Source organism: Marmota monax, unplaced genomic scaffold (assembly GCF_021218885.2).
Source record: "Marmota monax isolate L192 unplaced genomic scaffold, Marmota_monax_Labrador192_F-V1.1 WCK01_AAM20220418_F8-fsc00311, whole genome shotgun sequence".
In the NCBI taxonomy this organism is placed as follows: domain Eukaryota; kingdom Metazoa; phylum Chordata; class Mammalia; order Rodentia; family Sciuridae; genus Marmota; species Marmota monax.
Genome location: NW_026694601.1, coordinates 251,997 through 278,081, shown reverse-complemented (window position 1 = coordinate 278,081; position 26,085 = coordinate 251,997). Strand labels below are relative to the sequence as shown.

General features: G+C 49.4%; 1 protein-coding gene across 1 annotated transcript in view; it reads right to left on the bottom strand.

The window, feature by feature from the left end:
- The window catches only part of Lrrc75a (leucine rich repeat containing 75A), a 42,854-nt gene extending 17,666 nt beyond the window's left edge, over positions 1–25,188 (bottom strand). Inside the window, exon 1 of the mRNA XM_046422091.2 lies at positions 24,759–25,188. Coding sequence (XP_046278047.1) covers positions 24,759–25,004 — 246 coding nt within the window. The 5' untranslated portion in view covers positions 25,005–25,188. The remainder of the gene's footprint in view (positions 1–24,758) is intronic.
- Positions 25,189–26,085: the final 897 nt, after the last annotated feature.

Here is a 26,085-nt window from a genome sequence, read left to right as displayed (position 1 = left end):
AAAACAAGGGAGTCAGAGCAGAAGAGGTGGGATGGGCAACATTGTGCTTGAAGTCCATGATTGCTTCAAGGTCACGAGGGTGTATCTGGGTGGTGTGGATACATCCCAAGACACACATATTACCCAGGAATATGCATAAATGTGGCCCTGTGCTGCCTGGGGCAGGAGGAGGCTGGGAATGCAGGAAGGCCTCAAGTCAAAGGGCTTGTGTTATAGGGTCTCAGAAGGCCAGTGTGGTAAAAGGGCCATGATCCAGCATCCAGCTTCCCAGGGACACCCCTGCTTACAGCTCAAGCCTCCATTCCATGAGAAAGGAATTGGGGAAGGATGGCAGAGGAACCGGGTGGAAGCAGAGGTGTGGTGGTTCCCATGGCCAGATGCTCCATGGGAAGGTCAGAGGCATGGGTTTATTTTTCTTTGAGTGTATCCTACAAGCTGGGCTGGTCCTCTGTAACTGTGGATCGTGCCAGCTGTGTGTACCCTTGATACCTAGTGGTCTCAGGCCCTAGCTGGCCTCTACCACACTACAAGTCTGTGAGCAAGAGACCTTGCTTTTGAGATCTGTTTCTGCATCTGTGAAATGAGTACGCACACCACAACCGTAATCAAACTGGATCTGATGATCTTGAGGCTGGCAGGTAGGGACTGGGGTAGAAAAGAGGGAGGCCAGAGGAATCAGCAAGACTGCAGGTTGTGGTTTTCAGCAGAACGTATTTTGGCTTCATACAAACAAATGTAGCTCTACTGCCAAAGAAAAGTTGGAAAACCCAAGACTAGGTGATTGCTTCAGGGTGATTATTTCTACTAGCCCCACATTTCCAGGACAGCTGAAGTCACCCATTCTGGAAGGACCAAGAAAATGTCACTGGCTAATCCAGTGGCTGGGCGGGTCTGAGAAGAAGCAAAGTAGCCTTCCTAGAGCCCATTCTCCCGACAGTGGCTCTCTTTCCAGTATTGCCTGGTTTCATGCAGTTGTTGCCTGATGGGGATGGTGGGAAGGAAGGATGGGCTTTGCGGGAGTAGGGTCTCCCAGGATGGCATGCTGGGAGATGGAGCCAATGCACTCCTTGTGTATTCCAGCTGGGGTGGGGCTCCCACAGGTTGCAGACAATAATAGGGAACATCAAATGGGGGTAGGGCAACAGATGCTGCACGCCTCATTGCTTTATTTCTTCATTTTGATCCTGTCTAGCTCCACAGAATGCTTGTGTTGCTTTAGGGCACTTCAGGGTCCTGAGGCTTACAGGCCACTCCAGCCTCCTGGTGTCTTCTGGTACCCCTCCCCTAAACCATTGTTTCTTACTGCCCATGGGGCTGCCCCCAGGGTGGGTATGAGGGGAAAGCAGGTAACCAGATCCTCAGGGTATCTTAGGAGCCGCAGGGGATGGGCTTCTCTGTTTTTGCCCCTAGGGTCTGCATCAATGCTGCCCCATGGGGGCCCCTTGTGCTCCCCTCCGCCTTGGCTTCTTCATATTTGAGGGAAGTGGAAGAATCAAATCCAGACATGGCCCTCATATGCCCCAGCCTTGCAGAGGTTGGTTACCCTGGCAAAGCATGAGGCATCGAAGCAAATCCCATCCGCTTCATTATGGGTCTAAATGGTACCATCTCCAGGAACTTCATACAAGAACCGTTCCTTCTCAGTAAGTTTGGGAGCTTATTATTAATCATTGGATGTCCTTGAATCACGCTGGCAAGAGGTATGCTCAGAGGGTGTGGTGGCCTGACCTTGAGTCACTAGCTGCTCCCTGACCTGCTGGACTTATTGGTCATGGATACACAAGGCATCTCGGAGGAAGAGGGGCCCTACATGATGTGAGTTTGAATAACCAGTTTTGGGAACTTGTGAAGAAGGGATGAGATGATGGTTTGGGGCCAGGGGTATAGGCTCTCAACAAGTGAGTAGGAATTAATCCGAGAGGTCAGAACAGCACTTCCCTAAGTGTGGTCTAAAGACCTCAGGAAGAGGGCCCTGCAGACCCTTTTGCAGCTCTGAAAGGACCTTTTTTTCCAACGACATAATCTGTGTGACACTAGAGTTTCTTCATACGCAGCAACCAAAACAATCTGTTGCAACAGACTGAATGTTAAGGATGGCAGGCCTGAGAAATCAACTGTCTGCAAGGAAATTGGACATTAGAGATGCCTCAGACTATGAAAAAATGCCCCTCTTCTTCCTATTACAGTACTGGGGATTGAACCCAGGGGCACTCTACTACTGAGCTGTATCCTTAGCCCTTTATATTTTAGAGGCAGGGTTTTGCTAAATTGCCCACGTTGGCCTTAAACTTGCAATCCTAACTCAGCTGACTTCATCTCTCCAGTCTCCTATTACCTCCGCTCTTTAATGAAGTGCCCCATCTAGGCATACACAGCTATGTGGTGGTGCTGGGGGGCGGGGGAGTGTCCAGCAGAGACCCAAGCCTACACATGGTTTCTGGGAGAAGGAACAACATCAACCAAGGATTGGACCCCCTGACTTTCCACTTGGTTAACAATGGAGAGCTGATACCTGAGATTGGGTAATATTAAAGCTAAGAGACTTATGGGTTCTAGAGACTGGGAAGCTCAAGATTGGGTGGCCAGTATCAAATGGTGGGAATGCATGTGAGAGTTGTGAGCTGGAGTGGGCAGAGATGAGGAGGGGACAAGGCAGCTGAGCTTTATGATAAACTGTCCTTGGGAGGACTAAGCTATTCCCAAGAGAACTTACCCTGGCTTTCAAGAAAGATATTTATCCCTCTTTAAGACCTCACCTCTCAACACTTCTACATTGATAAACTTCAACTTTTTTTTTTTTGGGGGGGGGTACCAGGAATTGAACCCAGGGGCATGTAATCACTGAGTCACATCCCTACTGAGCAACACTCCCAGCCCTCCCCTTTAATATTTTTTTTTAGTTATCAATGGACCTTTATTTTATGTATTTATAGGTGGTGCTGAGAATTGAACATAGTGCTTCACACATGCTAGGCAAGTGCTCTACCACTGAGCTACGACCCTAGCTCTTTTTATTTTTTTAATTTTGAGACAGGGTCTCACTAAGTTGCTTAGGGCCTCGCTAAATTGCTGAGTCTGGCTTTAAACTTGCAGTGCTCCTGCCTCAGCCTCCCGAGCAGCTGGAATTGCAGCAACCTGAGTTTTGGTGGGGACAAACTACATATAAACCATAGCATTGACCTAGAATCTTAGTTGAGGGTCACAGGGGAATTTAAACATTTGCCTGTGGGCCAGCTCCCTTCCTTTCTTAGTCTTTATTGGTATAGTGGGGATTTTAGATCTTGGTTAAGGTTATTAGTTTTTAAATGTGAAAATGACCCTTTCATATCTGGCATTTTGCACTCAGGTTAGCACACATATGTACACATCCCTGGCACTGAGTGTGCATGCTCAGAGTTGCTCCTTGCTCCTCAAAACCTCTCCATGGTGACATTCAGACCTCTACCTTGTACTAACTATACTGCTGAGGAACATCCATCACTGGGTACTTGCTTTCCCCCCCAGAAAGAATACACAGATGGTTTCTTTTCTGAGCTCTAGATTATGTCAAAATTTCTTCATGTTGAAATCTTGCCTGAAGACAACCTGGCTTGACAGAAATGCTCTTCAAAATGTCGTATGTTGCTGGCTGTGGTGGCATATGCCAGTGAGTCTAGAGGCTGAGTCAGAAGGATTGCAAATTCAATGCCAGCCTCAGCATCTTAACAAGACCCTCAGCAACTTATCAAGACCATGTCTCAAAATAAAAAATAAAAAGGACTGGGGACAAGTCAAGCAACCCTGGGTTCAACCCGCAGTACCAAAAAAACAAAAACAAAAACAAATGGATGCTGTATGTTACTTGGCTGCCCTCTGGTACTCAGTAATGCAGAAGGTTTTGAGGCTGTTGAATTTTTGTTTCTTGAGTTGCTTTTTCAATCCCAGGCTCCTCCTGGAAGGCTGTCTTTGCTACTAAACCCTAGCTGTTTCTTGGAAGGTTCTAGCATACTATTCCTTTTTTTGGAATGTCAGTTCAACATACAACATAGCCTATAATACAGTTGATTCTTTTTTTCCCCCCCTCTGAGGATTGAATCCAAGGGCACTCTGAGTTATATTCCCAACCATTTTTTATTTTATTTTGAAACAGGGTCTTGTTAAGTTGCCCAGGCTGGCCCTGAACTTGCAATACTCCTGACTGAGCCTCCCAAGTTGCTGGTGGTGGTGAGCACCCCCACGTCTGGATGGCAACTGACATTTTGGCAATAATATATATTTGTAGTTGAACATGAATACAATACCTTTATTTTATTTATTTATTTATGTGCCTCTCAGTTGTTGTTTAGTCCCCAGTGCTAAAAAGAAAAAGAAGGTAGCAGTATTACTCACAAGAGCCAAAAGGTTGAAGCAACCCAAGTGGCTGGGGATGGAGCTCAGTGGTACAGCATTTGCCTAGCATGTGAGGTCCTGGTTTCAATCCCCAGTATTTAAAAAAAAATTATACAACCTTAAAAAAGGAAGGAAATTCTGACATATGCTACAATGTGAATGAACCTTGAAGACCTTATGCTGAATAAAATAAGCGTCACTGAAGGACATATATTGCACGAGGTTCCTAGAGAGGTCAAACTCACAGAGACAGAATGGTGGTCACCAGGGGCTGGAGAAGGTGGAATGGGGAGTCGAAGCCTAATAGGTATTGAGTTTCATCTGCGCAAAATGCGAGTTCTAGACTGCTTGCACAATGTGAATGTACTTAATTAACACTGCTGAACTGCACACCTAAAAATGGTTAAAATAATAAATTCAATATTGTGCGTATTTTACAACTAAAAAAGAAAAGAAAAAGGGCCCAAGGTGGGTAGGCAAATACAGATACCTTCTTGAGATAGGAGGGTGCATGTGTATCTGCCTATTTTTCTTTTTTTTTCTGCTTGTTACACTTGGTTACAAACTTTTTTTCTTTTGATACTGGGGATTAGACCCAGGGGCACTTTGCCACTGAATACAATCCAGTTTTATTTTCATTTTGAGACAGGATCTAAGTTGCTTAGGGGCCTTGTCGCTTGTACCTGGCTGGTTATTAAAATTTTGGCACTGGGCTGGGGCATTTGCTCTGTGGTTGAGTGCTTCCCTAGCATGCATGATGCCCTGGGTTCCATCCCTAGCACTGCAAAACAAATTTAAAAAGATTTTTGCCACTGTATTCAGTGATGAATCTGGTTTGTTTGAATTTACCTACAGTGTTAGAGTCTTTCTAGCTATAAATGGTTTATTTAGCATGTGTGTTCAGGAGGAAAACTGTAGGCTCTCAGTATCTCTGCCTTTATTTTTTCCATATTCTTTCATTAATATGCTTTTTTCAGGAGTCTCGAGTTCACCTTCCATACCACTGAATTCACACTCCATGGCATCTTCACTACTTTCACGGCCACCAAGAAAGACTGCAAGTTGCTAGCATTTCATTTCCTTGTAATTCTATTTGCTTGTTAATCTCCCTTTTCATCTCATCCTGTGGTTTTTCTTTTCCGTCTCTGCTTGGCCTCTCTTTGTGGCCTTTTGTTCTTTTCCTACAAAGTTCATTTCTTCCACATCATGCCATAAATCAATTCCAGAGGTCAGGGTTCGGCTTCCATAGTGTTTATCCTACACCCCCATTTTTTTTTACTTCCCTTCTCCACTTGCTCAACCTTGAAGAAGGTGAGATTGAGAGAGATCCATGCTTTGTCAGTCAGTCCTTGTCCCCATGCCCGCCTCCCTGGGTAAGAGCTAAATCCAGTTCTACAGGATCTGGCTTGCTGTGGTACCCAGCCTGGGGCTGCGCCTCGGGCATTAGCTAACTGAGAAGCCAATCTTACCCCCTACCTGGACCTCCAACGAATGCAAGTGGACTCCACAGAAATCTACCACAGTGTCTCCAAGACATTTCCTATCACTGGCCAGGCAGGATGTGGGACAGGTGTGGGCAGCAGCCACACCTCTTAGATCAACTTCTCTCCCCCTCCTGCTCTCAACAAATGGACGCAGACAGAGGCTTGGGAGAGGCTGAGAGTGGGAGGGTGGGAGCAGCACTGTTCCCATTTCCAAATCATCACCTGGTGGTACAGGGCCAGCTGCCTGGCTTTCTAACTGGTGCAATCCTCAGACTGAGGGAAGCCTGGATCTTCCCTGGACTGGCTCCATCTGTCTGACAGCGAGGGAGGTTCCTCTCAGACTGTCCACCTGTCTTTGTTTTCAGTATTCTCTGAGTGTTCATCTTTTGGGGGAGGTGTCTCCTGAGGTGTGTGAGGGGAGCTCTGGGAGAAGCCACACAGAGGGTGGCCAGGCACATTCTATTTTAAACCTCAACTCCCCCCTTCCCTTTGAAACCCCAGGTTTTCATATCCATTCCCAGAAGGAAGGCCTGTGGGAAATGAGCTGGCATTTGTCTCTGTCCTCAGGGCGTGACTCCACAGTTTCTGCCGTAACACAGCCTGGGGAAAGGAGGAGGCAGTGAGCGCTGCATATTAACCAGCCAAGGTAGACGGCTTCAATATTGAGAATGTGCAAAGCCGCTTAATGAGGCTGTAATCAAACCCAGCCCACCAGAGGGAAATTCATTAGAGTCCAGAGGGCAAGCAGGAAGCAGAACTGAGCTCTCCCCCCCTCCCTCCTGGCTCTAGAAACACCAGGCTGCTGCTTCTCCTAAGGGAGGGGACAAGCCTGGGAAATACCGGGGAAGCAGCTGGGTGGCCTGAACTCCCATCTCCTTCCCTGTGACATTCTAGTTTGCCTTCCAGGGGAATCCCAGGGGAAGGAAGGGAAATGTCAGGTGCTGTTAGGGAAACGCAGCCTGAGGAAGCCACCAGGGAGAGAAGCCAGGGCATCTCAGAGTTAAAGAGGCGGTCGCAGATGAAACTTGCTTCTTCAGGAAGACAGTGGTCTCTCAGGCAGCAGGGCAGAGTCTTGAGTATCACTAGGAAGGGAGAGGATGCTGGGGCAGAGGGGGCGGGTATGAACACACTGAATGCAACAAATAGATGTGGGAATTAGGGAACTAAATGCTGGTCCCCCAAAGACAGGTCCATGCCCTCATCCCTGGAACCTGTGAAGGTGACCTTATTTGGAAAAAAAAAATGTTCTGGAGATGAGAGCATCCTTGTTTATTTAGGTGGGACCTAAATCCAATACAGGTGTCCTTGAGAGACAGGAGGCAGAGGCAGAAGTGGGATGAATGTGACCACAACCACCAGAAGCTGGAAGGGAGAAAAGATCAGAATATTCTGAAGGGGTCACAACCCTGTTGATACCCTGATTTCAGACTTCTGGCCTCCAGAATGGTGGAGAAACAAATCAGTGTTGTTCTAAGTCATCTAGTTGGGGCTAAGTTGTTACCTCAGCCCCAGAGAGCTAAGACACTGGATGGCGACCAGGGTGGGCTGTTCCCCGGGGCATACAGCAGGTAAAAGGGAGACAAGACCAGGAAAGAGGGCTGGGATCTCTCCCTCTTCCTCTGCTGCAGACCCCAGCCAAGAGACTGCGCTGCCAGAAACCCAGCTCTGGTGAGGGACAGACAGCAAAGGAGAGTATGTCAGGGACACATGCACCCACAGAAGATCCAGGGCTGGTAGAGATAGCAGGTGGATCAATGGGGACTTGCTCTTAAAGGTGATAGTGGGACCCAGCCCCCTTCCCCCTCTCTTTTTCACTTTCAGGCCCTGAGATCAACTGTTTTGCTGTGCCGTGTGCTCCCACCATGATGTACTGCCATAGGCCGAAAGCAAGGAACAGGGCTAACTGATCATGGACTGAAACTTCTAAAACTGTGAGCCAAAACAAACCTTTCTTCTTTATAAGTTGATTATCTTGAGTATTTGTTATAGCAATGAAAAGCTGGCTAACAAGATCCTGGCATCAAGAAGATGCTGTTAAACAGGCCAAAAGAGGTGGGGCCTGAGACAGGAAGAAGAGGGGAAGAATGCTGAAAGAATCAAGCAATAAATAGACTCCAATACAACCATGAAGTCCTCTGGATGTGGCGGGAGGAGGAGGAGGAGGGGTTTGATGTGGATAGGGATTGAAGATCAGAATGAGGAAACAAGTCACTGTTCCAGAAGCCCACAAGCTGAGACCACCCCTTGGAGGTGGGTACTGGGAAAACCAAGGGCTGGTTTGCTCTGGAGACTAGATTTGCTTCCTCAGTGACAGGGTGGCCTTAACCCAGAAAGGGTTGGAATTAAACAGGGAGATAATGAAGTAAATCAAGTCCAAGTAAGCTTAGGAATGTATAGGTCTTGTATTTCACACTCTGTAAAGCTCAAGAGAAGTTGGCACCTCAAGACGGGCCACCCAATTCCAATTTAAAATGAATACCTGAGAAATTGATTTTAGGCTTATGAGATTTTTGTGTGTGAGGCTGGGGATGGAACCCACGGGCTTGTGCATGCTAGGCAAGTGCTCTACCACTGAACTACACTACCAGCCTCCTAGGTTTATGATTTTAAGCCCTGAAGAATAATTTGGTCAAATTTGTAACAGTTTTGAAATATGCCAGATAACTTCCTAGTCACCATATTTATAAGCTGTACTTATTAAAATTTAACAGCTATATTGGAAACAGGGAAAGTTCTGCTTTTTTAGGATGGGTGTAACTATTTTTTTTTTTTTTTTTGGTACCAAGGATTGAACTCAGGGGCACTTAACCACTGAGCCATGTTCCCAGACCATTTTTATATTTTACTTAGAGACAGGGTCTCACTGAGTTGTCTGGGGCCTCTCAGTTGCTGAGGCTGGCTTTGAACTTGACATCCTTCTGACTCAGCCTCCTGAACCACTGGGATTACAGGCATGTGCCACTGCACCTAGCTAGGATGGGTGTTTATAAACTTATAAAGAAAACTGGATATGTGCTGGGTGTGGTAGTGCATACCTGTAATCCCAGCCACTCAGGAGGCTGAGGCAGGAGGATCACAAGTCCAAAGTCAGCCTCAGCAATTGAGTGAGGCCCTAAGCAACTTAGTGAGACCTTAAAAAGGGCTGAGGTTGTGGCTTGGTGATTAAGCGCCCCTGGGTTCAGTCCCCAGTACCCAAAACAAACAAACACACAAAAACCCCTGGATGTTAAATTTAGAAAATCATTTCAAGATCTTTCAGGTGGCTGGGGGAATCCAGGGATGCAGGAGGTTGTAGGTTCCATATCCTGCATGGCAAAAAAGAAAAAAAAGCCAGGTGCAGGGGCGCACACCTATAATCCAGTGACTCTGGGAGACTAAGACAGGAGGATCGCGAGTTCAAAGCCAGCCACAGCAACAGTGAGGTGCTTAGCAACTCAATGAGACACTGTCTCTAAATAAAATACAAAATAGGGCCGGGTGTGGCTCAGTGGCTGAGTCCCCCTGAGTTCAATCCCTGATACCCCCGAAAAAAGGACTGGGGATGTAGCTCAGGGGTAAAGTGCCCTTGGGTTCAATCCCTAGCACAGTAAGTAAACAAGTAAATAGAATCACTCCATGTTGTGTTTCTCAGAATGCATAGTTGTAAGTAGCCTTTTTGTGTGTGCGGGCACATGCACATGCTCTTGCGCAAACACATCCCCAAGAATACTAGATGAAGGTGTGCCCTGCAGAGGGCAGGAGGGCACTTCCTCCACTGGGAGTGGGACTGCTGACCTATCAGAAGAGGGAGGACTATTAAGTTAGGAGCCAAGTCTTGCTGCTTAGTGAGTGCACCACCAAAGCAAAGCAAACTGGTAAAAGTAATAAGAGAAACCACCGTACGCCCCTCTCCCTAAAGGGAGCACCCAGTGCACGGGAGTCCTGTTTGAAGGTGAGGTCTCCTCATCCTCCTCATGTCCAGGGTGAGGGTGGCCCCCCGGTCCCAGTCTTGAAGGTCCTCTCAAGGGCAGATGGCCTTAGTGCCTGCCACCCCCAGAGGACCACAGAGCCTGGTGCCCAAGGAGATGCCCATTAGAGCCCAGCTGATGCCAGCCAGATGCTGCCAGGGAGGGCTGTTCTGCAAGCCAAGAAACTGCTGATGGAGGTCAGCCACTCCCCTGGCCTGACTTGCCCAGCCTGGCTGAGGGGTGAGGGCAAGCAATGGGGTTCTCTGGTCCCCTCTCAGGGCTGCTGTCCTCCTAGGGGCAGCTCTCAACTTTCCTGTTCCTCCAAGGTCACAGGCCCTTGCAGGCTTCTGCAGCCTGCTGTCCTGGCAGAATGGTCCTCCTTGATGGTGACAAGTGCTTTTGCAGGACCTGCCCTGGCAGCGGGATGCAGTTGGCTGCGGGGCAACATCTGGCACCTCTGCTCAGTGAGGGGCGTCACAACTGTGTGTTGTTTGTGTTTTAACTTTGAAGTCTTTAGAAATGACACTCTCTGTGTGACACAGGCCTGTGGAAACAGATGCCTGGTCATTGCCAAGTGTCATTCAATTAAAATCCTGGAAACAGCAATAGCAACAACCAAATACAAAAGATGCTTTCTCCTTAGAAAAGCCTATGAGGCTGCATGGAGAATTTGGTTTACTCTTCCATGGTCACAGCTCCCCTCCACCCCAGGCAGGGCTCAGGGCTGGGTTAGTCCCTAAGTCACTGTGTGGACCTGGGCCAGTCCCTGCTCTATAATGCAGTTTCCCCACCTACAAATGAAAGGGTTGCTAAGGCTCATTTGTCCCAAGAGTGGCAGAAAGCAGAAGAGAGCAGAGCCTTGACCAATTGGTATGTAACACAAAGAATTCAACAAATAACCACTTTCTTTCTCCTGTTAGACATTTCGGCTCCTGTGTGGTTTTTTTTTTTTTTTTTTTTTGGTGCTAGGGATGGAACCTAGGGTCTCATGCATGCTAACCGTGTACTTTACCACTGAGCTACACACCCCCAGCCCTCCAGTGCCTTCGGACTCTCTGAGAGGGTGGTGGCTGTTAGCAGCATTTCCCAGACTCATTTTCCAAGCCCCTCCCTTGCTTTCCCAGAGCCTCTGGTGCTACTGGGATTCTACAGAAGGGCTGAGGCCATGTGGTCCCTGAGGTCCACAGGCTCCTACATTCCATGAATTCTCAGCACTTTGTCATGCAGCGCCCTCCTAATCTCTCTGCTTGGGAAATAATCAAATCAGTTGTTTATACCTTCTGGTGAAGACATTTAAGTCCCTTGGTCCCTCTTGGTGAATTCGGTCCAATCATATTACTAGGTGACTGGCAAAGAGGTGGAGGAATATTTTAAAGGATCCTTCTGATTCCCCAATAAGCTGCTTTCCAAGCAGGAGAGACTTCACGGTCCACTTCTCAGAATGAGAAACTGAGGTCTGGAGAGTTGACTCCCACAGAGAGGAAGTGGTAGGGATGGGAGGACCCCAGAACCTCTACAAGTTTCTAATTGCCCCTTACCTGCCAGGTACCCTTCAAAGTTAAATGTATTAGGGTTCTCCAAAGAAACAAAACCAATAAGTGTGTGTGTGTGTGAGTGTGTGAGAGAGAGAGAGAGAGAGAGAGAGAGAGAGAGAGAGAGAGAGAGAGGGAGGGAGGGAGAGAGAAGGAGAGAGAGGAAGAAAAATTGATTTATTTTAAGGAATTGGCTCACGTGGTTGTGGGGGCTGGCAAGTCTGAAATCTGCAAAAGCAGGTCTGCAGGCTGGAGTCCTAAGGAAGAGTTGACATTGCAGTCTTGCAGCTAAAGATGCGTGGAGGCAGAATTCCTTTGTCCTTGGGGGGGGCTTCTTTCTCTTAGGGTCTTCAACTAATTGGACAAGGCCCACCCATATTAAGGAAGGTAATTTGCTTTTTTAAAACTACAAGTTTATTGATTTACATTTTCTTTTTTTTTAATATTTATTTTTTTGTAGCTGTACACAATAACTTTTATTTATTTTTATGTGGTGCTGAGGATCGAACCCAGGGCCTTGCACGTGCAAGGTGAGCGTACTACCGCTGAGCCATAACCCTAGCCCCTTGATTTACATTTTCATCACATCTAAAAAATGCCTTCACAGCAACATCTAGTGTTTGACCAAAAACTGGGTACTATAGTCTGGCCAACTTTTTTTTTTTTAAATATATTTTTAGTTGTAGATGGACACAATACCTTTATTTTATTTTATTTTTTGTATGTGATGATGAGGATTGAACCCAGTGCCTTACGTGCCAGGCAAAGGCTCTACCACTGAGCCACAACCCCAGCCCCTGGCCAAGCTGACATACAAATTAATCACCACAATGAGTGAAGGGTCTTGGGTTGGGGATATTGCTCAGTTGGCAGAATGCTTGCCTTGCATGCACAAGGCCCTGGGTTCAATCCCCAGCACCACAAAAAAACCCAAACCAAGACAAAACAAAGACTTCTTTAAATCTCTAGGTCAGATTTAAGGTCAAACTCAGGCAAACCTCTAAGAATCTGGACTCTGACCTCTCACTGCCCTCCCTCTGGGCAAGCAAAGATGAGTCACACTAGATGAGGAATCCAGCCCCAATCCAGCCAGTTCCCATCTCCAGGCAGGAAGGGAGGGGGCAACCATCCTTTGAGATCTAAGGGTGAGGCCCAGCCTGTGCCCAGGGAGCTCCACAGCTTGTCAACAAGCAGCTGCCTTGTCACTCAGTGGAAGGCAGAGCTGACCTAGGGAGGGAGCCGTGGAGACACACTTTCTGAGATCTCAGGAGCAAGAGTTGGTGGAACCCTTAAGATGTTGACTGGACCCCTCAGCCAGGCAGAATCTCCCCTGCTCCTCAGATTCTGCTTCTCCTTGTAGGCGGACAGGACAGGGGCCAGGGCCTGTTAGCAGAAATCTGTGAACCATCAAGGCTGTGACGGAGGGGATGGGGTGGTGTCCCTGGGGAAAGGAGGGGAGGTCATTGAGTATGTCCAGAGCGGGGAAGAGGTGAAAGGGCCAGGGCCACAGATCCAGCAAAGTCTCAGTGGTTCCACCAGCATCCCTGGGTCCTGCCAGAGCACTCCCATGTGGAATCTTCCCCAGGAGCACAGCCCAGGTAGAACATGTCAGAAAAGCCCCGCTCCACACCTGCTCTCTACTCCCATAGGGCTGCCCTGGCTCCTCTGGGTTTCCTTTGGGTCTCTTGCCAGTTTTCTAGAATAACTTCCAAGGGCTGGGGGTGTGGCTCAGAGGTAGAGCACTTTCCCAGCATGCACACCACAAAGGAGGAAACGCCTAGAACAATTTCTATAATTCAGTTCTCTCCTTTCCAGGCTTGTCCCTGCCCTCATCCCTCCCACTGCCCTTAGACGACTCTCTTTAAGTCCTCATTCCTGAACCATCCTTTCTGAGATGTCCTATACCAAAACCATTTCTATTATTTTTACCCTGCCCAATGGGGCCAATTTTCAAGTAGCAAGCCAATTCTGGAGAGTGGGGAATTCTTGAAAGAGATTCTTTCATGTCTCCGAGTTTCCATATCCCAAACCAATTCCACCTCTGAGGTCCCAATGGTCTCCAGAGCCTGCAGTGGTCTGGAACCCCATAGGTCAGGATGCTGCCTGACACTCCAAAACTTCACAACTCCAGAAGGACATGGAAAACCCAGGTCTGTAGCTGAGAATAATGAAAGGTTCAGAAGACCTGGTTCATCCCAGGAAAAACTACACATCAACTGGAGTCAATGAGTCTGGAGAAGTGGACATCATTTACTCGGGAGTGGAGTATCCAGACCTTATTCCCTCAGAACTGTTCAAGGTGGGAATGCAACAAGTCTGGGAAGCCAGGTGGGGGTTGGATCCTGAACCCCTGGAAGCCTTGAAGAAGACCATCATGATGCTCCTGCTTATGATGTGGTGCTCCTGGGCCTGACTTTGGACCCACTTAGGTGTCCTTGATTCTGTCTGATACCCTATAGAGGGGTGGGAGTGTTGAGCTGGAACCTTCTAGAAGATGCCCAATTACTTTAGCTTTAATTCAGGAAGAGGAGGGCAAACATCAAGCTGTGAGTCATTAAGTCAAATTCTGGCTGGCATTTCACCATTCTGCTGAGAAAGAGTAAGGCTTCTGACCAGCCTCAGCTGATAAAGACTCTTGGAGTTTCTGCACACTCTCACCAAGGTTGGCCAATAGAGTTGTGCACGGAGTGCACCACACAAGGTCATCTGGATGGGGCTGTGCCCAAAGAGAGGCTTCTACTTCTTACAAACACATTGTATGGGCTAGAAGCTTCTCTATATCTCACTGAAAGACACCAAGTTGATGCAAACCTTGGGTGATCGGCATCCACTCATGAATGACCTCTGTATCTTCAGGGGTTGCCAGGAGCTGAGGAGCCAAGCTCTAATGTGGAGGCCATGAACTTATGAAATTCTGCTTCCTCCAAAGTTAGTTCATCATCTCAGCTTCCAGTGTCTCAATGTCTTACTTTAAACAACAACAACAACAACAACAACAACAAACTTTTGGGGATGGGATGTAGCTCAGTGGCAGAGTGCTTGCCCAGATATGAGAAGCTCTGGTTCCCTCCCCAGTACCAGGAAAAACAAGAAACAAAAACTGAAGAAACAAACCCCAATATCATGCTAAGCGAAGTAAAGCCAATCCCAAAAAACCGAAGGCTAAATGTTCTGATAAGTGGATGCTAATCCATAATGGGGAGGTGTGTGGGGGAATGGGAAATATGGAAGAACTTTTGACTGGGCAAAGGGGAGGGGGGGGGTCAGGGAAGATGGTGGAATGAGATGGACTTCACTACCCTAGGTAGGCCTATGTCTGCACATATGGTGCGATGCTACACTGTATACAACCAGAGAAATGAAAATGTGTCCAGCAATTGTGTACAATGAATCAAAATGCATTCTGCTGTCATATATACCTAATCAGAACTAATTAATTAATTAAAAAAAAAGACAATCCCCAAACTGTTAAAAAAAAAAAAGCATCACTTAGAAAATGTGTTCAGGGTAATGATATTCCCCACCTGCCCCTCTCCTACTGCTACCAGCTCCTGCAACAGTGAAGGATCCTCTGTGACCAGAGCCCTTCCTCCACCCTGTCCCTGAGGAGGGAACACAAGCTACTTGTCCCAACTCAAGGATGCTCAGAAAACACTGAATTACTCACTAGGACAGACTGGGACTTCCAGTACTTCTCCAGGCATCACTGGATGGCCTAATGGCTCAGGAGGCTGGGTCCTGGCCTGTACTGTGTGACTCTGTGACGGCTATGATTTCTCTGTGGGCTGTCTGCACCTCTGCTAAACATTCGGACTCTGACTTAGCAGGCCATAGGAGCTGAGGGAACCCCTTTCCCTCCCTCCATTTCCTCCAGGGAGAGTGAAGGAACAGATCCAGGCCCCTCAAACCTCTCAGGACATTCAAGTAGCCAATCAGACTGGACCCTGTACCTGGTACCAGGTGGGACTTGACCTCCATGCTCTCTCAGATATTAGTGAGCAAGTGTGAGGATGGAGCTGCCTAGTGTGCTGTGACCAGACCTATGCAGGTACTGGGCTGGCTGGATAGGTCCAGGGTGGGAACCCTGTGTGTGATGTCTAGGTGTGAAGCAGGCTCCTCTCCCTGCCCACAGCACCATGGGAGGGAATCCTGGCCCATCTTGTCCTTCCTTGTCATCTGGGGCCTGAGCCCAGAGCTCTGGGAAGCACTGACTACATGGACAGACATGAGGGCTGGGTTATAGGGTGACCACTTGCTGACTTCCTGGGCAGGAAGTGCTGGCTCTCTGAAGGTGCACAGTGTGCTTGAGGTGGGAGGGCTTCTGGGGCTCCCCTGGGGGTCCTATCCCTTGCCTGGTGCTCCTCTGTGGGAGGGGAGTGTCGCGTGAGCCTCCCTGAGCAGTCTGTAGCTGTGGTGGTGGCTCTGCAGAAACAGCAGCTGGGAGCCAGGGAAGAGTCCTTGAAGGGGCACAGCAGGGGCTCAAAGGTAGGTGGAGGTGCTTCCTGCAGGGCCCTGCTGAGATCTGGCAGAAGCCTGGGCTAAGGGTGGTGGGAAGGACCAGTGGACAGAAAGAGACAGGCCTCTGCAACTAGGGCTGCTGAGAGGGTCCTAGTAGGGCAGGTGATGCAAAGCCCCAACTGCCCAATTAGGGCAGGCTCAGCTCCTAGCAGCTCCTGGGCCTGGCACCCTGTCCACTTTTGAGCCCCCTGGAGGTGGGGTTTGCACAGCAGCCAGTGTGTGCTGTGTGCCCTGTGCCTGTGTATGCCCCTGGCTACTCTGAATCAGTGGTCTGAGTCAAGAGCTGGAATCCAACCTGTGACAGCTACCACTGAGGGGGCACTACCTGCTCCTCTGACCCCTTCTAGAAATAAGCACTTTGGCCTAGAACTGTGGGCTCTGATCCCCAGCGAAGGCAGCCATGACACAGAGCTCTCACTTGAACGTTCGACCTGGTCTCTTGGGTCTCCACCTTTCCCCCGTGAGGCAGGGGCACCATTGTTACTGTGGGACCCAGTCTTTCCCACTGGATTGCTTGCTGTGATCCCAGTTGCCTAGAACTGTACCTAGAAGTAAAGACACCTGATTGTTGAATAAATGAATTAATTCATATGATGTTTTTCGGCTCCTCAATATTTTCTTGTTTTTTTATAGTGATTGTACATTATTTTTATAACAGTAAAACCCACCACTGTTTGCACTTTAAATAATATTGTACTAACCTCATGAAACTATTCAGGAAGCAAAAAAAACATGAAAAAACACTCTATGGACCAGAAAGCCACATACACAGGGTTTCCAATGTCCACCATCCTGCCCAAGGTGCGGGGCCAACACTATGAGCTGGGGCCTCTTCCTCTACTACCTACAACTCTTTCCAGTTCTCACAGGCCCTAGTCCCCATTTTCTTGTTTGCAGGGGCTAGGAGGGGTACAAAGGGAGCCCAATCAAGCTCTGGCAGATCAACGAGACATTTTTTAAAAGTTGGCTTCTCACCCAGTTAAGGACAAGACACACAGAGTCACATAGAGAAGACACAGAAAGGGGGAGGGCTGAGGCAGAAAAATGGTTACTGAGGATAAAGCAGACTCTGGAGCTAGATATATTGTTTCAGTCTGTTTTCTGCCACTATAACAAAATGTCTGAGATAGGATATTTATAATGAATAGAAATTTACTTAGCTCACAGTTCTAGAGGCCAGGAAGTCGAAGAGCATGGTGCCAGCATCTGGTGAGGGCCCTGTGTTGCATTATAACATGGCAGAGCAAGGCAGAGCAAGTGTGTGTATGTGTGTCAGCTCAGGTTTTTCTTCTTATAAAGCCACTGGTTCCATGATAGGGCCCCATCCCGATGACCTCATTTAATCCTTATTAGTTATGAAGGCTATGCCTCCGTACATCATCAATATATGAATTTGGAGATTAGGTTCCCATTACATGGCCTTTTGCGGGATATAATCAAATCATAGCACATGGGGTTCAGGCCCAGTGAGACCACCTCTGCAGGCAAATATACTCCGGTACTCTCCACTCTCAGCTGGACTCCTCTGTCTATCCTCGTTAAGATAAAGTTAGAAACATCAAAATGCCACATCCCTTTGAGCAGCAGCTGTCGGCAGAACTCCATATGGCTGCAGCAGCCAGGAGCCTGAGCTAATAAAAGTAAAAAAACAACAACAACAAAAAAGAGCTGGGAAATGCTCCCAGAGAGCCACGTGGGCACTGCTCAGGGCCAGGGTGGGTGTGGTGGGGAGGAGAGCAGGCGCTGTAAAAAGGGGACTCCACCCCTGCTTGGCGTGCCAAGGTCTCTTCTAGTAGTGGTGAGCCCCAGATACAGCAATTGAATGCACTGTTCTAGATAACGGGGCCCATCCCCCAACCTTATTAGTTTCTCTTAGCAGAAGAGGACAAGATAGTGGAAGATCTCAGTGTTTGTGGCCCTTCCCCTTCAAGTTTGTATGTTGAAGTCCTAACCTCTCAGGTAAGGGTATTAGGAAATAGGGCCTTTGGAGGTGATGAGGTCAGGGTCTTTACAACAAGAGGCCCCAAGGAGACCTTTACTCCTTCCCATGTGAGAACACTCAAGAAGGCACCGTCTATGAAACAGAACACGGGGCCCTCACCAAATGTTAAATCTGCCAATGCCACCTTGATCTTGGACTTCCAGACTCTAGATTGTGAGAAATAAATTTTTGTTATTAATTTTTTTAAGTTTGCTGATAGACCTTTATTTTATTTATTTATATGTGGTGCTGAGAATAGAACCCAGTGCCTCACACATGCCAGGCAAGTGTGCTACTGCTGAGCCCCAGCCCCAGCCCTCAATTTCTGTTATTGATAAGCCATTCTCTGGTGTTTTGTTATAGCAGCCTGAGGAGACAAAGGTGAATGGCAAGAACATGGACAGGACGAGCCAGGGTATGGAGCATGTGTGTAAATGTGTGTGTGTGTGTTTTCTCATGTGACACCTGCAGTGATGTTCCTGGTAGGGAAAGGGAGCCACAGGGCTGTCTGAAGATCCCCATTTCAGGGAGGGGATCTCCTCCAATGTTGACTGCACAGCTTGGGCATCCTGATGGGGAAGCTGGAGAGAGACACAAGTCAGGTGGGGAAGCCTTTGGCAAGGAGCCTCTTGCCTGCAGAAGGTGGTAGGATGTAGGAGCAGTCGCTGGCACCTGAGCACGGGGAGTAGGGAGACCACTGGACCTGCAGGTGTGGGAGAGCTACCCTGGCTTGTGCTCAGGGTGGAAACACTTAAGAGGTCTGATCCAAACACAGCTGGCTCCTGAGCTGGATCTCCAGGGACAGAGGCCAGCAGAAGTGTGGCTGAGGAGACATTTAAAATCTAGTCTGTAAGGATTTCTTGAATACTGACCATGTTCCAAGTACCTGATCTATGACCTCTGCCCCAAGAAAGCAAACCTAGAAATAAAATGACACTGGAGAAGATAGGAGAGAGGCCGTGCACCACCCTGGACATCCACAGGCAGAGGCTGAAGAGAAATGACAAATCAGTTTCTGGTCCTTTCTGAGGAGGTGGTATTTCTTTCAGAAAAAAGACCTCTACCCCTGCCCCACCAGGCTCTGAAGCCAGGATAATTGGCCCAGTCACAGGCCCTGTGTTCATGCATGGTCACTACAGAGACTGCCAGGTCCCTGGCTGGTGTCCCTGGAGCCTTGGAAACCAATAAAGCAGGCCCTGACCTCAGAATCCTTCCGTATCATTATCACTGGAAATGTCTGGATTCAGCTCAGTCAGAGAGCGGTGAATTTTAAAAAGGAAGATTCCTTTGTGGAGGGAACACATATGATTCAGCACAGGAACAGATCAGGAAGGTAGAGACCGGTTCTTCTACCAGGCTCCCTTTCTCTCCTGCCACCTCAGCACAGGCCCCAGACTGCACCTGCCAGATGGAATCCTGCAGTGCCACCAAGGCCAGGCACCATGCCACTCCTCTCTCCAAGAACACCACCGCCTGGCAGGCTGCCAGGAACAACCAGGCCCCGCAGATATCACTCCCAGAAATCGAGCTACTTGGAAAGCAAACACAGAATCTCATGATAGTAACAACACCCAGGTAAATCAGCATCCAGATCCACAGCGGTAGCTAGGTCACCCAAATACCTTCTGAGGACAGACCACGATGGCAGTGGTGGGAGACGTGTGTACTCATCTTCACAGGGCACAGACTTACTAAGGAAAATCCCAAGACTGCAGGTTTTCCATATTATTCCATGGTTAATGGTGGTGGCAGGTCTACATCTTCAGGAAGCACAAGACTTATAATGGTCAGCAGGGGAAAGACTGTGTATAGATGATTAAATGACACCCAGGGTGGTAGTACCTAAACAGCGACTGGATCTCAGCGTCCGGGCTGACATGCACAAGAAGATGGCCTTGGAAAGGGAAAGTACATTTGTTGGAAATAGGAAATGCACTCTAAGGTGGAGGAAGAATAAGGGCAAGGCCAATAGTGGAGACTTCCCTGATCAGTGACTGGTGGCCTTCCAACCAACTCACCTATAGAGATTTTCTTAGCCAGGGTGTAGGAGGAAAAAGGTCACCTCTAAAGGTCATCCTGCTAATCTTTCTATCTCTAGGTAGGAGAGACCTGGAGTCACCAGAGGGCCTCCATTATTCACTCCTCTTAGGACATGCATGACACTGAAGTCCTGGGTGATTCTTTTTCGCTTGGCTGATGTGGCTCTTGCTCTCAAGCACAGAGTGAAGCCAGCTTAGCTATCTTGGACAGCAGAAAGCATCAGGAATTCCAGTCCAAACCACACTGCTGGGTGAGGCCGGGCAGGCTAACACTGGAACAGCTTTGCCCAGGAGAGGTGCGCTATATTGACAGTAAACCAACCCAATCACATTCTCTTTATGGAAAAGTAGGTGCAATGCCTTAGTTTAGTGTTACATGGCTCTACTGGGAAGCGGTATAACCTTTAAGAGGTGGGGCTTATTGGGGGCCTTCCAATCACTGGCTGCATGTCCTTAAAGGGGATAGTGCAACTGTTCTGAAGCTTTCCTGTGTCTCTTTGCTTCAGGCTGACAAGAGGTAAGCAGCTTCCTCTGCCTTATGTTCCCTGCCATGACGTTCTGCCTCATTATGGCCCAATGGCAATGGGGCCCTGCAATTATGGCCTGAAACCTCTGAAACTGTGAGACCAAGTAAACCTTCCTCCTTATAAGTTAGTGATCTCAAGATATTTTGTCACACTAACAGAAAGCTGACCAACCTAGTAGGGATCTGGTGAACATGTAGAGATGGGCAACCTGTGACAGAGGGCAACAGACCTCTTATTCTGGTGTTCCATGAAGAATTCAACAGTGGTGTTCCCAGTGTGGAATTTGGGAGATTGAAGAGAAACTGATGGGCTGATGAGATGATACCCCATCTTCCAGGAGCCTAGCTCTTCACCTTCTCTCTAAGACAGAAGGTCATTTCTTTCCCCAAAACTCCTTAGAGATGGCAAGCCTGAGACCCAGCCTTGAGAGCCATCTGGCACAGGGGAAGGCCTGTGGAGAGGGGGTATAGGGAACAGGACTGGAATGGACTTTCTCTCCAAAGTAGCTTCTTTTTGTCCCCACGAGAAATCTCCAGACCATTTCCAAACTTCTGATCCATACTAAACCTTGACCAGGTAGAGAGAATTCAGAAACTTCTCAGAAAGGAAAGGATGCCATGACCCTGTCTCTAGCCTAGCTATATCCCAAGTAGGGCAGATTCTCCTATTTCTTATTTCTTTTTTTTTTTTAAATATATGTATTTTTAGTTATTGATAGACCTTTATTTTACTTATATGTGGTGCTGAGAATCGAACCCAGTGCCTCACACATGCTAGGCAAGTGCACTACTGCGGAGCCATAGCCCCAGCCCCACTTTCCTATTTCTTACTATGGTTGCTGTGAAAACAAGCCTTATTTATTTATTGCAGTGCTGGGGATTAAAATTATGGCCTCACCCATGCTAGGCAAGTGCTCTACTACTGAGCTACATCTGCAGTCTGTTTTTAAGTTTTTAATTTAATTTAATTTTTTAAATATATTTTTAGTTGTACTTGGACACAATATCTTTATTGATTTTTATATGGTGCTGAGGACTGAACCCAGTGCCTCATATGTGTGAGACAGGCGCTCTACCACTGAGCTACAGCCCCAGCCCCCAATTTTTTTTATTTTTTGAGACAGAGTTTCACTAAGTTGCCTAGGTTAGTAGCAGATTTCTAATCTTCCTGGCTGACACTCCCAAGTAACTGGGTTTCTATGTGTGCTATTGCATCTGGCTCAGAATATGTCTTGACTGGCAGTGTCAACACAATTTCACATACTTTTTAGCATTTGATCTGATCAGTACCCCAGATCCCCTTTTTTTGGGAGACAAGAAAGCACAGAGAGGTTATCTGTGGGTCTGAGGTAACAGCAGACTAAGCCACCTAGGCTTGATCCCTGGCCCCAAGCTCTTCTCTAATTATACTACCCCTAAAGGGAAGGGGATTGCTCTCTAATTGGCATCCTGCCTGCACCCTTGAATTCTGAGAAAGGCTTCCTGATACCTTTCCAGCAAGTAGCAAGCTGGAGAGACTTCAAGCAAAGAAGCATTCTTCAAATCCTAGACATAAAAGAGGGGCATTCAGGGATGGCACCAGCAGCCACGATCCATCAGCCCATCCCCCCCCCCCACCCCGTCTGAAGCAAATCACACAACAGGGGGAACGGAGCTATCAGACTGGAGCAGTGAGTTGGAATTTAGGCTCTGTAGACCGTGATAAGGGTCTCTGGGAACCCTCTGAAATGCCTTTCAGGACTGTGTGTATGGGGGTGCATGTGTTTAGGAAGAGTATGTATAGCTTTTCTAGGGTCTTAGGAAGATCAAGGACCCAGCCAGGTGTGGTGACGCATGCATATTCTCAGCATCTTGGGAGGCTGAGGCAGGAGGATCATAAGTTCAAGACTAGCCTCAACAACTTAGTGAGGCCATGTCTCAAAGTAAAAAATAAAAAGGATTGGGGATACAGCTCAGTGATAAAGTGCCCCTGCGTCCAATCTCCAATTACTGCTCCCCTCCCCCGACCCCCCCAAAAAATAGGAAGATCAACAACTCAAAAGAGGTTGAGAACCACAGGTATTAAGGACCTGAGTCCCTTCCAACTCTGTGCATGCTCTGAACATACACACGTTTGGCCACCAAACACGTATCAAACATAGGAGAACATGTTATGCAAATGGGGTGATCATCACTGTTCTGGCTGCTGTGGCTCCCTGACCCTGTTCCTCAAGATCCCAGACAATATCCTGGAGGGACTGAGCACCCTGCACTGTGCGAACCCCATCTTTGCCTACTGTGCTAAGAACAAGTTCTCCCTGGTCTGACCCTCAAGATCCTGCGCATTTTCACTTCTCTCACTGACTGATCATCCCTTTCTGAACATCAGTACCTCCAGATTAGAGGAGGAAATTGGAAATGAAATACAATTTGAGAGAAAGAGCCACTTCAGTGTGCAGCACAAATTCAGCAGGACGTTACTCCTGTGGGTCTCAGAGCCCTAGAAAACCCCCTCTCATTTGTCATGGACATTTGGATACTGCTGGGCTCTCCTCCCACACTGCCCGGGGCCCATTTACCATTTCCTGGAGGGGTCCTGATCCCTACATTCCAGACAATGTGGGGCATCCCTCTAGACCCACAGCCCTCATCCATCAGCCAGAGGTCAAGGGAGCCCCAGAAAAGAGGGGAAGTCTGATTAACCCCTACTTTCCTCCATCAGCCCTCCTAGTCCTGCCACTGAGGGTGACAGCAGACCAGTAAGACCCATATGCAGAGGAAGTGCTCCCTGTCAAGGACCGTGGGAACACTGGGGAGCACAAATTGAGTCCAGCCTCCTCCTGTGGGCCTCCAACTAGAGCTTGAGGATGTTGGCTTCACTATGTTCTCTTAATCCCTAAGAAGGGTTTGTGGATCTCCCAAAGCACCCCTCCCACGACCAGGGAACAGCACGTGATCAGTGAAGCCTTCTTACTATCTAGTGTGCAAATGAGATATGATGGTCTGGAAAATCCATTATTCTGTTTGAAATGAAAGAGTTACCATAAAGGCCTTATGTTGATTTCCAATTCAGGAGACAAAGAGAAATAGCTGCCACCGAAGTTAAGTGGTATGGAATGTCATCTTTCTTTGATGATTCAATTTAGGGAAGGCACCTGCGGATCCAGCAGTGTCTGGGTCATCTTTCTGGATGTTGTTTGGAAAAGCAGAGGCAACGGTAGAAGCCTCATGTTTTCCCAAGTCCCCAAAACACTGCTTCCCTTTCTTTGTGCGGTGCATGCCTTGGGAACACACACTCAAGGGTAACACTTCACCAGATATAAAAATGTGTGTGTGGGGGGGGCGGGGGGTGCTACGGAACCCAGGAGAGATGTGGATCTGACTGGATCTTCCTCCCAAGAAGGCGCTCCTATAGCCTCTTTCATCAGTAATGGGAGGATCTCACAAAGGTCACCTGAGGTTCCCCCTCTCCCATATGCATCTCTACTGGGGTCAATCTAGCAGGAATACGGGGCTTGGACATGTTTATCCTGGAGGCCAGGTCAAGACAACCTGTTTGGCAATTCACAGGGCAGCTTTGCATCCTCCTGCCTCTTTCCCATGCACCAAAATCCATAGCACAAGCCACCCCTTTCCTCAAAAAGAAATGAGAAAGAAAAACAAGCCAAAGAGGTGACACCATCAAGCCCAGGGCAGCCCCCAAACAGAGGGAACTAGCCAGATCTGCAGAACTGTCCCTAACCAGTGAGACAGGACCAGGCTGAAGGCAGAGTCCAGCAGCCTCCTGAAGTTCCTGCTGGCCAGTACACCAAACCTAGCTCCTGTGTCTACAGGCTTTAGACTTTTGACAAGCGCTCATTCCTGAGGACCTATCAAAGTACGGGGAGATGAAACTCTTGAACCACAATTCAGGTAGGTAAACAACCTAGGGACCGGTGTCTTATTAGCCCTAGGGCCATGCCCTTGGACTTCTCCTCAGTAGGCAGCAGGTGAGGATCAGCAGACAATTGTGCATTCCTCGAGGACCCTTGGCAGAGGGTGATGATCAGTGGGTAGAGAGAAAGAAAAGAGCCCTGGACCAGACCAGGCACGCATCCCTGCATCCCCTCCCACTAACTATCCCTGGAGATATGCGGAGGAAATAAGCGGAAACAAATATTGGTCCAACAGGTTCACTTCAGCGGGCCTCACCCGGCCAGCTTTCCTCTACCCTACCCTGAGGCCCCAAATTCAGCTGGAGCACCGAGGCACCTGCTGCCAGGCGGGCCCCCATCCTCGCTCAAGGGGGATCCTGGGCAGTGCCCCTCGCAGCTCCGGGCGTCCCCGGGAAGGGGCGGGGCGCTCCTGGGACCGGCTCGCCCTCCGACCCCCTCCCCGCGCTCACCTGGCGCAGGTGCTGCAGCAGCGTCCCCGCCTCCTCCCGCCGTCCCTGGCGCACCATCCGCAGCAGCTCCTGGACCATGCCGACGCGCCGGTGGTAGGGGGGCAGCCCAGCGCCGCCGCGCCCCGCCTTGTCCCCGGCGCGCAGCAGCAGCGACGCCCAGAAGTCGGGCCGTTCCCGGCGGGGGCCGGGAGCCGCGCCGGGGCTGGCCCTCTCCGCCAGGCTGCCCTTGGTCTGCCGGGTGCCCATGCCGCCGCCGCCGTTAGCCGGGACTGTTCACGCTGGGCCGCGAGGCCGCGTCCCCAGCCGACTGCCCGCCCCTCGGCTGCCCCAGCGCGCCCGCCTCCCGGACTGCAACTTTGGGGGAACTGTTGCGTGCGGGCGGCGCGGGGGCGGGGGCGGGCGGCTGCCCGCGCTCCCCTCGCTCCTCCCTCCTCGCTCCCGGGCGCGCTCCCCGGGCGCTCGCCACCAGCCCGCCGGCCCCGCCCCGGCCCGGCCCGCCCCCGGCTTCCGCCCCCGCGCCCGGGCTACGCGCCGCCGCGCGCCTCCTCCCTGACTCGCTCTAGCTCCTTCCCGCCGCTGGGCTCCGAGCTCGGGGTTGCCGGGCGCCCCCTCCCTGCATTTCCCTCCCCAGCACTGCTCCCCCTGGCGGCCGCCGCACTGCGCCTCCCGGGGTCGTGGCGCTGTCGCGAAGGCGACGGCCAGGCGGCAGGGTCAGTTGCACAGGGTCTCCCACAGGTTTCCACGACCCCTGGCGAGGTTGAGGCCCGCGGGAGATAATGGGAGGAGGTTGGTACGCCAGCTAGATGGGGAAAGTTTGGAGCATGGGGGAGGGGGCTGCCTCAGCCCCAAAGTCGATTTTTCTCAAAAGTGGCTCTTGTGAACAACAGCGCCAAAATCCTCCGAAGCGCAGGTCAAAAGCCTAGCCTCCCAGGCCTTGCTCCAGACCAACTGAATGAAAATCGCTGTGGGGCTTGGAGATGGGCGTTTTTAGTTAGCATCTTGGGTGATTCTGATGTATGCTCCTTAGAGGCCTGGCCTGATTGGGGGTCGCGGGTGGTGGTGGTTGGTGTATGAACTTGGAAACTCAGTAAACGGTTGTGTGTTTGTGTGTGTGTGTGTGTGTGTGTATGTGTGCCCTTTTATGGAGAGGCTGTGTTGCTTCCATCAGACTCTCAAAGGATCTGGATTGGAAAGGTGTGAGGAATTCCCTTCTTCTCTTGTTCTTACTCTCCAGTACAACAAAGAGAGATATGCTTGCAAATAGATCCACTGCTGCCTTCTTCCCTGGCCACTTCTTCCAGACCCAACTATAAGGGACCAGGACCCT